The 13,022-nt window shown below is 35.7% G+C and overlaps 1 protein-coding gene across 1 annotated transcript in view; it reads right to left on the minus strand.

Moving 5' to 3' along the window:
• Positions 1–13,022, minus strand: part of CTNND2 (catenin delta 2) — a 246,117-nt gene that overhangs the window by 78,697 nt on the left and 154,398 nt on the right. Inside the window, exons 8-9 of the mRNA XM_063299934.1 lie at positions 6,700–6,817; positions 2,177–2,362 (exon numbers count right to left, since the gene is read on the minus strand). Of these exons, the coding sequence (XP_063156004.1) occupies positions 2,177–2,362; positions 6,700–6,817 (304 nt within the window). The remainder of the gene's footprint in view (positions 1–2,176; positions 2,363–6,699; positions 6,818–13,022) is intronic.

Below are 13,022 nucleotides of genomic sequence, written 5' to 3' on the forward strand. Positions count from 1 at the left end.
GTTCCCAATGCTCTTCTGATCTGTGCTGATGTACTGGCCTATATGGTCTTGCAGCTTGGTGGCTATGGTGCCTGATAGGACTTTCCATGTTGTGGGGAGGCAGGTTATTGGCCGGTAGTTGGATGATGTTGTTCCCTTGTTGGGGTCTTTCATGATCAGCACTTCCTACCTTGTGTTAGCCAGTCTGGGTGGGAGCCTGCTGCTAACAGCTGGTTCATCTGTAAGGCAACCCTTACTTGTAACGTAGGTACAGCCAGAAGTTGAACCCCGGTCTCCCACTCCCAAGGCGAAGTTCTAACCACACACATGCACACACACAAACACACACACATGCATATCAAACACATTGGTCCTAAATATTTTTCCAGATGAATCAATGTCACATACTGTGATATTTCTTTAGGAGGTGTTACAAGTGACTCTCAATTTATGGGTAAAGAAAAGTTGTTTGCATCAGTTGTTTTAATATAGGCTATGCAACATACTTGAGCCTCTAATTTTTTAAAAAACTATCCTGCAAGGAAGAGGGGCTGACCAAGGGCAAGGTGGATGGATGATATTCTAGAGGTGACGGACTCGTCCCTGGGGGAGCTCGGGGTGTTGACGACCGACAGGAAGCTCTGGCGTGGGCTGGTCCATGAAGTCACGAAGAGTCGGAAGCGACTGAATGAATAAACAACATCCTGCAAGGATCAGGACCACCCCTGAGTGTTTACCAAGATACCCGAAGTGTCTTCTGATACAGGATATGAAGAGTACAGTTTTTCATAAACCATACAGTGCATATTGTCATTTGCAGTCAAGAATCATTTCATAATTTAATAAAATGGAAGCCTTAACATTTTAATATAAAGAGAATAGTAAGTAAGACTTCAGTTCTGTACATCTCCCACTGCAAATAATTTAATTTCATGTGAGAATACATCATCTAGGTGTATTATTGACTCATCTGAGAATAACAGATGTCCTTCTCCTGTATTGCAAGAAGTGAATCAAAAGAGTAGCTATAAGTCTAATATGACTCAGTGACTTCTGATAAAGTTAGGGGTGGAATTAACTAATTGTGTGAACAGTATCTGGGATATAATTTCTGATGGGCAGATTAAGAGAATATAGTTGAAGAAAACACATTCAAAAGCTTTATTTTATAAATCAGCACAAAGACATTCCCTACAATCAGTTCATTATATCAAAAGGCAGTAGAGAAATATAATGTCATGCTCCCCAATCAGATGTTCCCAGAACATCTTATCGGACTTGCAGCCATCTTGCTGCAACACGTGTCAACATGCGAGTCAACCAGCAGGGAGGGGCTGCATGGTTGGAGTGTGAATCATCTTGTTTGGGCTAGCTTCTCACGCCAAGGTCATTTGCAAAGAGCCGTTACAACCATCTGCTGGCATGGGAAGGAGGGGGCGCATACTTAAGGGGGCAGTGCGGGGGGGAATTTGCAGTTACTGAGCTTTTAAGTGTAGAAAGGCGTAGGCAATTTCATTCACAGCTTTTCTTCTGTACTGAAATGCTTCGCACCATTAAAGTAGATTTCTAAGCAAAAGCTTATGAGTCCGAATTAATGATTGCTTGAGTGTTAGTCATCAAATATAACACCAGAAAAATGTGTTAAAAGAAAATATAGCCTGCAGATAGCTGAATATGTATGATCTGTGTCATTTTAAGCCAACTCAGAAAAAATATTCCCTAAAATTTTGTAACCTACAAGGCATTGCCTCATTTTGTGAGTTGTCTTTTTGCCATGAGAGTGACCATACCAGGATAAGAGATGTGATAAAACAATCCTTAAATCCACAGTATTTTAACTATTCCTTTAGGCCATCCAGATACTTTATAAATATATTGTATTTAATCACAGAAAATAAACAATAATAAATAAGAACCCCTAATGTTACTATTAGGATGGTCAACTGAAGTTACACCCCCTAGGTTTCACTTATTTTACCAGTGAAAATGTATTCAGTTGTAAACTTTGTTTTAATGTATTTTACATAACTTTTATTTCTTAGTAGCAGGCAAAAAAAATAGTGACTGCACTATTTGGTTGTGGGAGACAGCTTAAACTGCTATTACTACTATTGTTATTGTCAGCTATCCAAAATTATTCTGGGGTTGGGCAGCACCAAATCAAATAATTAAATAAATTAAAGCTATCTGCATGTACCTGATCTTGAGATTTCTTTTTCTTCTTTTTCTTGCCCCAGCATCCTGAACTTTCTGCATCTTTTCCATTGGCATCACCACAAAGTAAACCATCAAGTTCATCGGTCCCCATTTGCTGTCCCTGAGATGTTTCTGCAGCGAGTCTGTATGAGAGGTTCCTTAAAATGCACACACAGTTTTCAACGGTCTAAAGAGCAAGCAAAAATAATTATAATACTTTTAGAATTCTCATATTCATCAGAAAAGTTATCAGTTCTCCAAATCTCCTTTCGTAGAACTGAAAGAAAACTTGGCTGGCAGGTTCTTAAGAAGGCTAGCTGAAATACCCTATCCTAACACAGGATAGCCTTCCTATCAAAGAAAGAGGAAACACTTTTATTCCATCAAGGTTTTCTTCTGTGTGTGTGCAAAATTTCAAATATGCAGCTTGCTGTATGGAAACTATAGTCACCTCAGTGAAGAATTTAAATAACAGCAAGTTGTGTTTCTTTGAAAGAATAAAGTCTTTGTCTAGATGTAACAGGAATGCTAGTGTTGAATATGAAAGAGAACAAAACCAAAGTTAAAATGTGATCAACAGGATTCACATATAGAAGTGTAAGCTCAGAATTAGGAAAAAGATGACATATTTTCCATGAATTTATAAAAAAAGGAAAAAAAAGGAAACCATCATGGGTATTGTGAAGGATCATCCATCATGAATGCTGATTATTATCTATCTAGTGAATATAATAGATCTGCAATTTAAACTGTCTCTAAGATTGATGGAAATATCACACAGGAGTCTCAGGGACAGCTTTTGCACATCTGCATGGAATCCATGCTGAAATGTAGTAAACTCAATGGCAAATCTAATACAACTTCTTAAAAACTCAGTTTGCCTTTCATTTAAAACAATTTGTGATTTCACTTAAAATGGTTAGGTGTTAGAACAATGTGATGAAGGATTATACGCCATTTACTCCTTTGCTTCCAATTCTACTCCCCTTTGTGTTTTAAGAATTGAAAAAAATGAATAAACTGCAGGATCTCCTTGACTGCCTAAGATAAAACACAATCAAAGCATTTGATTCTCCCTCCCATTGCCTAATTGCCATCTCCCTTTCTATTCTTTTCCTTTTCTACCAGCTTCTGGACCATGCTGATTAAATCCCTTGTGCCTTGATTTATTCTTTTCAAACACCTCATCTGACATCTCTAATATGGCGCCTCTCCTCTGCAACTCATTAAAACTGCCTTTATGAAAATCACAGATGATTTCCTGAGGTCTCTATTAGGATTTCCTCAAACAATCCACATCTACGCTTAAATCTTGCAGAATCAGCACTGCAACATCTGATCCTCATGTCCTATAATCTCCTCTTCTCATGGTGTTGCTTGCATGTTTCTATTTTTTAACACTCACCAGCCTTGAAGTAAGGATCGGTTAAGGTGAGGTAAGGACCTATGACACCTATACAGACAATTCTGCAGAACTAATACATAAATAAACCTCAGCTCTTTAGTTCTAAGAGTAGATAGGAAGTTTATAGCATAATGTTATGTTACTTTAAGGTTATCTTAATAATTACACTGTTAATTGGATGGCAATTGCATTCCAATTTGTATTAGATGTGTCAAATTCCTAGCACAAATAAATGGTGACAATAATTTCTCTTTACCCTGCCATTACATCAGACAAATTATTCCAAATTGGAAATTAAGATCAGAGTCTGAAAAATTACCCCTGCTGAGTCATATGTGATATACTTACTCACAGTTTCAGTATGTATATCATATTATTTCATCTGTGAATTCACACATATCAGCTACATGCCTGCAGAGTCTATTTGGAATCCTCTTGAAATGACAGGTTTATTTGGTGGGAGCAAGACTGCATAGTGTGCACAACTAGGCACAATTTCCATTAAATCCCTTCAGTTCCTGACACCACCAAGCAGTTCTTGAAAAGAACACTGGGGTCACGTAGCACCAGGTATGAATAGGAAGGGGAACTGTGTGAACATTCAAGCAGCCTCAGTTGCAGGTAAATAACAAGTTCTTCACTGTGGTATATGTGATTTATATGTATGGATGCTTAGCTAGATATGGAAGAGCGTTTATGTATATAAATGAACTGAAGAAAGAATTGTTCTACCAAATGGGCATCTCTCTGTGAGCAGAGGGGCAGGTGATAATATTGGAAGCATATATAGAATCTCTCTCTCTCTCAAACATATAGAAGAATATAGTTCTCATCAGATGCTCTGTATATTCTGGTAGGGAGGATCCTATGTAGAAAGACCTCAGCTGCATCTCTAGTTTATGAAGAGTAATCATAGATCCAGAGAGGGCACAGTTACTATTTAACCAAGTTTGATAACTATGGTTATCTTCTTGTAAAAAGCTTAAAAGATAGGATATCAGTTCCTTTCTAAGTAGAAACATAGTCAGTGTCAAGTAGAAAGCAAGTGTTCCTTTGAACCCTGAAGAAATTGAGTGATTTCTTGATTGATGTCAAGAGGTTGGGAAACTTGAATTTGTTGCATCATCAGAGGTCCCTTATTTGTTTTGCCCCAATTGGGACCAGGTCTTTTAGCAGGTTTTGGCTGTTGATCAAGTCATTTTCTTGATAGGAAGAAACTGCATAGTCCTGGGGACTGCCACAAAGAAGAGAGAATCTCAAATGTGTTCAGGAAGGGTGACAGAGGCCAGTGGCCAATAATAGGAACTCTGGTTGAAGATGAAGAAAATGTTAATAGCTTCAAAGTCTGTTGTTCTAAGAACTTGCTCCCAAAGTATGGCTTGCAGGTGAGAGGAGCAATTTTGAATTTATTTTGTAAACAACTAGCAGTGCTTACATGAATCTACTGCATGAATTACCCTAAAGCACAAGGAAAAGGGGTGGAGTTTGCTTCTGCAATGCTGGTACATGCAGAAGAGAGCATGTGAAGTCATATGGTCAACAATCCAACAACATCCTACAACCATTCATGCATAGAATAAAAAAGAATAAACAAACAAATGGATTGATAATTTAGCTCTGTGGCTTAAGAGTGAAAGTAATAGAAATACCAGTTCTGCCTAGCATTCCTCTGCATTATACAGCAGTATCTGCAGTAAAGAAAAATGCTTTGCTTTTCATCTCGCTAAATCTAGAGTAAGCATGCTTCTCAATGTGTTCTCAAACCTTATGAGAATATATTTGTAAAATATCCAAAGAGAAATATACAAGTTTTGTACCTTTTGAACTTTTCAGATGTTGGAAAAAGCAGAGTTGTGGTTTTGTATCTTTGATGGAGAAGAGAAGCACATACTAAGAAGATTCTTTTTTGTATGAAATTTCGTGTGACAGAATAATTAACGTGCTTGAAGATTACATTATGTCATGTAGTCTTCCATCAATTAGTCGGCAGTAAAAAATGATCTGCCAGATTATCACGCTTTAGATAGGAGGTGTTTCTAATTTTATTAGCGACATAAAAGCTAAATCAGTGGCTGTGGATCAAACTTTCTTGAATTGCTATGCTAAATAGAAAAAGACATCAACATGCTTTAAAATAGTACTGTCTGAGGTTGCTTTAATCAACAACATCTTTCTTTTCTTTCTAAGGCACTGAGAATGGGAATTTTTAGGAGCTCCTAAATCTCCTTAGAGGTGTATAGTTGCTGCATGTGTTGTGCTCTTACTGGAATGTAGACTGCACATTTATTTCACTTTTTATCACTCAATAGCAGTATCTGCAGTAAAGAAAAATGCTTTGCTTTTCATCTCGCTAAATCTAGAGTAAGCATGCTTCTCAATGTCTTCTCAAACCTTATGAGAATATATTTGTAAAATATCCAAAGAGAGATATACAAGTTTGTTCACTGTGGTCTCTTTGTTTTGCATTCATACATTCAGTAATGCGCAAACTTATTCCTTAAGCGCCTTAAGTACAGGAATAGGTTCAAAGGCAAAGACTATTTAAATACTGCAAAGTAGAGAATAGTAAGTACAGTACACTTCCATTTATTGTTCTACGTATTTTAGGAGAGAGAAAGAATGGAGACCTATTTCAATCTACAGGATGTCTTCCAGATGCACTGAATACGACTACTCTCATTCCCAGCCCCTAATGTATAGAGTGAATTTGAGAAAATGGCAGATGAATTAACAAATGTCTATGAAGCAATACAAGGCTTTATTAAGTATCTCAAAATTTAGCCATTACAATTGCATAGGAAAATCCATTTTTTGTGTCTTACAATTCTGTATGTAAAAAGCAGGGGTAAACAAGACTTTGGAAGCCAGGAATCTTTTGTTGGAGCTATGCAAAGTGGGCAGGAGCCAGGATTTGTTTTTCTTTATTTTGGGGAAGAGTTTTGGAGTTATTGTTTGGTTTTTAAAACTACGCATATTTCATGGCTGACAATACAATGTTCATGTTTTTCCTACTTCAGAATGGTGGAAATCCATCTGTTGATTTTTGGTAATCGTAATCTGAGATCAGAAGTGCAAAAAATGAAAAAATAAAAGATCTAGGCTAGAGAAACAGAACAAACCTTGCTATCAATTTCACTGCTTCCTAGAGCAGACTGAATCACATACAGCAATGCATCAGTAAGTCCGTCACATTCCCTCATTCTTCTGCGGGCTTCTTCTCCAGCAGAGCTGACATTCCTGGAAGCAAATAACAATGATGACTCTTTGCTCAGTTTTATTTTTATTTTGCACAAAAGGCATTTTATAGCATTGGTCCCTTTGAAGCAACATCATTCACCATACAGATAGCTTGGGACTGCAATTTGCAGAATTCTAGATGCTGCACTCCCAAAACATTCCTGGTCTAATTTCAGAACTAGTTCAACATATATACTGGATCTTTTCCAAAACTCTTTGAAATTCTGATAGTATTAGAATCAGAAAATTGTGAACTCAAAAAAATTTAAAATTCACAATGTAGCTTTACAGAGGTAAGGTAAGTCTTCGCTGATTAAAAAGCTTCACAATTCTTACATCTAAATTAACCCTCTCCCATAAAAAGTAAAATGTAAAATACGTAAGAATACTCAAGAATGGTAGAAGTTGCTATATATTTCTGCATTCTATAATGAAATGACTGCACTTTGTAGTAGTGGGAAAAATGATTCAGATAAAAATGGTTTTGCATTTTAAGACCTTTCAATTTTCATGTTATCTTCTGTTACCAAAAATTCACTTTGTTTTATATTAAAATACGATTATGAATAAAACTTAATCTGCAATATGTTTTGGTTTCTGGTCATGATAGTGCTATTGTCAGATGGTATTGGCATTCTCTGGCACCTCCTACAATTTTCATCCTGATAACTATTTATTTGCTATGCCAATTGCTATAGTGGAACCAGCAACAAGTGATTACATTCTGTTCTGATTATTGGAGGTGGTTTGTATGTTATTTGCTTGGATGGTAGCCAAGATCCACATCTTCCCTATTAAGCAAGAATGTCAGTAGCCATTGAGAAAGTCATAATGGCTTTTTTTCTTCAGGCAGACTGTTAATACTTATGGCTTTTTTTCTTCAGGCAGACTGTTAATACTCTAAGTTATAACTCATTTGGAAGATCATGCAAAATCACAGATTTCACCAATAACTGATTTACTAAAAGCTGTTAATAAATAATATTTCTAGAACTTAACTCTCAAAGACTCCGTCTACAGGAATTCTAGGGGAAGCCCCCACTCCCCCCCCCAACCCATTTAGTTTGTTCTATCAAAGATTTAATTTCAAGAGTATTGGCTTGCTTGAAGATTATTAGTCAAATGTTAAAAGGGCTTATTGTGTTACAATACCACTTTCTCACACAGTTGATAAACCTCAGCCATTCATTGTATGTTTCCTTAGATTTACTGTGAGAATGACCTTCAACAAAAAGGCCTATGTTCTTGTCTACTTGAATGGACAGATAAAAACTCTCATAATTTTTCTTGATTATATTAAGGAAGTTCAACAACACAGAAAAATGTTCAACAACACAAGGACTATTGCTTGGGAGAACATTTGTGCTTCATCAGATTCAGAGCCATCTTTCTTCTGAAATTATCAAATGGGTCCTCACTAGCAAGACATAATAATGTGGAAGCTGAAAGATAACTGACTTGTTCAAGTTCCTGCTGAAGGACGAGGGTTAATGTCTTCTCTTTGTATTCTGCAATTACATTGTATGGACTATTAGATCTCTTTACTGCTGGCTTTTAATTACACATTTGTTTGTTATAGTTACTTGTCCTCGATTATAATGAAAAGTTATGAATAGCAGTTTCTTCTATAATTGTGTAGTTCTGTTTTTTCTCCTTTTTCTCTCCCCCCTTTTCTTTTCCTCTAAACCAACTTCTATTAAAGATTAAACTTTGATTCTTTTATTTCTTCTGTGTTTAATAACAACACAGATTGTGTAATAACAACAATAGCTTGGCTGGTTCATCGTGCCAGGGGTAGCACGATTTGGGGTTAAGTTATAGGTGATTAAGATGCATTAACATCAAAGGTGATTTACATTTTGAGCTACCTTCCTACATTTATTCCAGCAGATTATTTTAAATGACTTTACAGGACACTGAATAAATTCCTTTGTTAAGGGCATTCTGTGAGATTTTCAATGAACAAGTTACACTTATTTATTCAGAAAGGTGGATTTAGCTTTCCACCCTTGCAGACTTATAATTGAACATGCATTTTAGTTTCAGTACTTCAGAATTCAACTGTATTTTGAATAACTCCTCAAGTGTTATTATCTGATCCCACTGAAGTCATGGCAAGTATTAGGATCTCTGTTGGTGAAGGGATCCGTTTCCATTAATGCTGCAAGATCTATATAGAAAAAAAACTAGGTCACAGATATTATTTGGACAAATTTATTATTTGGACATGAAAAGCTTAAACCCATTTTAAAAACAGCATCCAAATCTGGGTTGTTGGGGTTTTTGGGTAAACTGGGCCTCTCACATTACTTTGAATCATCTTATTTTTGAGGAAACTATTTTTCATTTTTTTTGCAAAATTAAACAAAAAAAGACTGATTTGCCTCACAGTGACTCTTGGCAGTTTATTTAACTTAAAGATTTATTATTTGGTTTATTTGGTTGAAATGCCATTGCTGCTTCTGAAGTTCCATAATGACTGGAGATTTTGGAGGAACTAACAGTGGGTTCTTAAGACACTAATCCTTCCCATAGGAAGTTGATGAAATTGGTTTTGCAATTAACACAACCTCAGGAATAATGAGTTTCAATATTCTTTCCTGGTAAATTAATGGAGGGTTGCTTTAAACAAATTGAAATTAGTTTCCTTGGATCTTGAAATGCGGTTAATACAGCAACAAAAATGTTTCAGGTATATAGGATTTATGTTTAATTTGGGTTGGTTGCAATTTGCTGTTGCAGATGCCACTCAGGAGTTGGAATGTTAATTCATATGGCTTGATCTTCTACTATTATTGCCACTATTTGGGCAAATACTGTCAGGATTGTTAATATGATTAGGGATTAATCAGTGTGTTAAAGAACCGTATGTTCTTCTTAGTTACTGTATATCCCCAGTGTAAAGAATCTCTCAAGATACAAAGAATGTGGATTCTTCAGGAATATGGATAGCTAAAAAATTATCATACATATTTAACACTGGAAGGAGAAATCTATATTTTATTTTCAGCAACCAATTGTTGTGTTGTTTGTCAAACTTTGAATTCTTTTTTTTTTTCGAATAAAAGCGCAAGGAAGTAGCCTTTCAAGAATCTGGTCAAAACCTCTGCTGGTATTCGTAACATAATTTTTCATAATTTTCTCTTGTTTTCCTCTTTATGATTATTAATTTTGGAATTATGTTATTTTGTTAATGCTGTTAACATTAATTAATTTATGTTTTCTGTTAATTAATTTAGCATAATACAATTATTTTAAGCATCTAATTGGTATTTTAAAATCTGTAAATCAAACAGGACTATAATATATTTAAACACAAATGGCAATGTATCTCAAATCTACTGACATTAAAATAACAATGCTGAATTGTTCACTAGGAGTTTCAACATCAGAATATAATATTGGCTTGTCAAGCACTGATTTCCTAGACCAGTATGTTCTTGCAAAAATTCTGTATTGACTAAGTAGCATTACCTTTCTTTTATACCAGCAAACTATCATATATTTTTAAACTGTTAGTCATTGATTTTCTTAAATATACATAATGTAACTACATAAATCAATGTGAACTGAATATGGTTCTGCATTCTTGATCTTACAGTCAAATGATCCATAAAGTTAATTTTCATTTATTCAGACATGCTTTTCATTCTGAAATTGTCAAAGCAAGGTCACTTGTTTTTATTCTGGTACTCCTCCATGTCCAGACTGTGTGTGAAATATGCTGTGCTTTACTCTTCTGTTCTGTGATTTTTTTAAGTCAATCAAGTAGTAAAATCAAACAAACTGAAATAATGGAAATTATTAACAGACTGCAATTCCCATTATGAATGGAAATCCTGGGAGTTATAGTTTCAGCACATCTGTAGTATACCACGTGGCAGAAGGCTTATCAAACAGTGTTTTTTTTTTTTGTTTGATGTATACCTTACCTATGTACTTTGATGAGTAAACAAATTAAAAAAAACAAGAACAGAATGTTAAAAAATTAAAAAAGCATTAAACAGAATATTAAACCGAATAAACAATTAAAAGCTTGGTGTAATAAATCTTTATAGGTTTTCTAAATATGCTGAATTTTAATTCTTGGATCCAATCTCCAATTTCCTAACCGTATCTCCTTCTTATCAAGTTGTCCTTCTGCACATTATGGAAAATATAGGGAAGGGAAGGAGAACTACCTCTTAAAGCAAAATGAAGTAACCAAATTTTTACAAATGAGACATTTTCAAAAATGGGTTGAGAAGCAGAAAAACCTAAGAAGTGAAAAAGAATATGACAAAGGAAGGATAAATATAGAGAGGACTGAAAAGACTGAATCAAGCAAATTACACATAGTGTGTAATTAAAAATAATGTACTACAAAACTGGAAAATAAGATTAGCTATGAGAAAATACTATGTTTAATGTATGTGGGATTCTACAGAGCATAAGAAATGGTAGACAGTAATGTACAGTATATACAACTGGAGACAAACTGAATACAATACAATAAAATACAAAATGGAAGTACAGTAAGACACTACAGTCGTTATTAATATTATAAGAAGTTGCTTAAGTAGTTTAATGTGTAAATAACCTCTTGCCTATTACCCAGGAGATTTCATTTCTTCAGAAAATCTTCCTTAAATTGATGTCTAGTCTAGGACCTAAGCCACTCCCCAATAAGTTTCATTTTGGATCAAAAATTAAAACAGTACCATTGATTGAACAATGGCATTTTCCTAACTAGGATAGTCATCTTCTTCTATTTAGTGTGCAGCTAGGCAAGGAAGTCATGCATGGGCAGCCAAGTTGTCCAAATCAATCTTGATGATCAATGAGATGACAGATGTCCTAAGTAGACTGTTCTTGCAATCAGTATGATTTATCATCAATGCTGTCAGCTACTGTTATAGATAAATCATACAATTCCTGGTTTCAACTCACCGAACCACCAGCATTGTGTATTCTTTGCTTGTCAGTATGCGACCCCCTCCATTTTTCAGGACCCTGCTCCCCATGATCCTTGACAGCTCTTGATCTATGCCACAGTGACCATGTTGTGAACAAGAATTAGGACTGGCTAGTACATTCCTAAACCTACCCGCTGTGCTTTCAAGTAATATTGTCAATGCTAGAAATATCAACAACTGGTAAAATCAATTCAGTTGTCAAGGCTGAGCTTATTTGTAGCTTCCAGAGCAAGGACAGATGAACTTTACTTCCAGAGCGGATTTATTTTTCAGCAATTCTCAGATGGTCACAAGCAAATAGCCTGATACCAGATCAGTCTGGTACCAAACAAGAAACAGGTGGAAAGTGTTGTTCCAGCCCCCTCCCTCTAATTTGGCTTCTTGCCCATTAAACTGCATAGGAAAGAGGAAGAGGCATAATAATTTGCGCCCACCTTCCCCAACAGAGATTGCGTAATTTTAAACAGGGCCATTGGGTGGCATTCTGCAGACGCAATAAGGGCGGAGAAGTATTGACGCTTTGCCGCCCTTATCGCCACCAGGTAGGCCTTAATAGCGGCTCTAACCAGCGTTTGGTTGGATTCGGTCTTTGTCTTCCTCCAGCGGAAGGAATTCTTACAGACATGTCCTAGTTTATATAAAACCACATTTGTCTATAGACTACTGCAAAAGAGCCAAAAGATCATCTAAAATTAACAATTAAACTAACAATATCTAACACAGTATTGTTCATAACGTTGTTCAGTTATTTCAAAAGAAAAGCAATCATGTAAGATTGTTACAGGATAGCATTTTTTACATAGTCTGTATTCCTTTGTATGGTCTGCATCTAGTGGCCAACCAGATCTTTGCATCACAGATAAGATAGTTATATCTTTGCCCCACCATACTTTTCAATCATCTCAAAATATTGCCTCCATAGCTAACAGTGGGACGTTAAGGCATGCACAGGATTGCACCCCTTAGCTATTTTGCAATTTCTTTTGAGAGTTCAAGTTCAAATGCCCTGCCCAGTATAAACAGAATCTGCTACATTTCACTTAAGCATCTAATAAAATGTATTGTACCCCATGGAAGCATATGACATAATAAATATGTTAGGCTTAACAGTGTCAGCAATGTTGTTGTTTTTGCTATGTTTCGCATGGCAATCTGCCTGGATATTGTACTGTCTTACACTGTACAGTATGTACAGAGAATATATTCACACAAAAAATAAAAATAGCATGAAATGTCCTTTTTAAAACAAA

Source organism: Candoia aspera, chromosome 3 (assembly GCF_035149785.1).
Source record: "Candoia aspera isolate rCanAsp1 chromosome 3, rCanAsp1.hap2, whole genome shotgun sequence".
Classification (NCBI taxonomy): Eukaryota; Metazoa; Chordata; class Lepidosauria; order Squamata; family Boidae; genus Candoia; species Candoia aspera.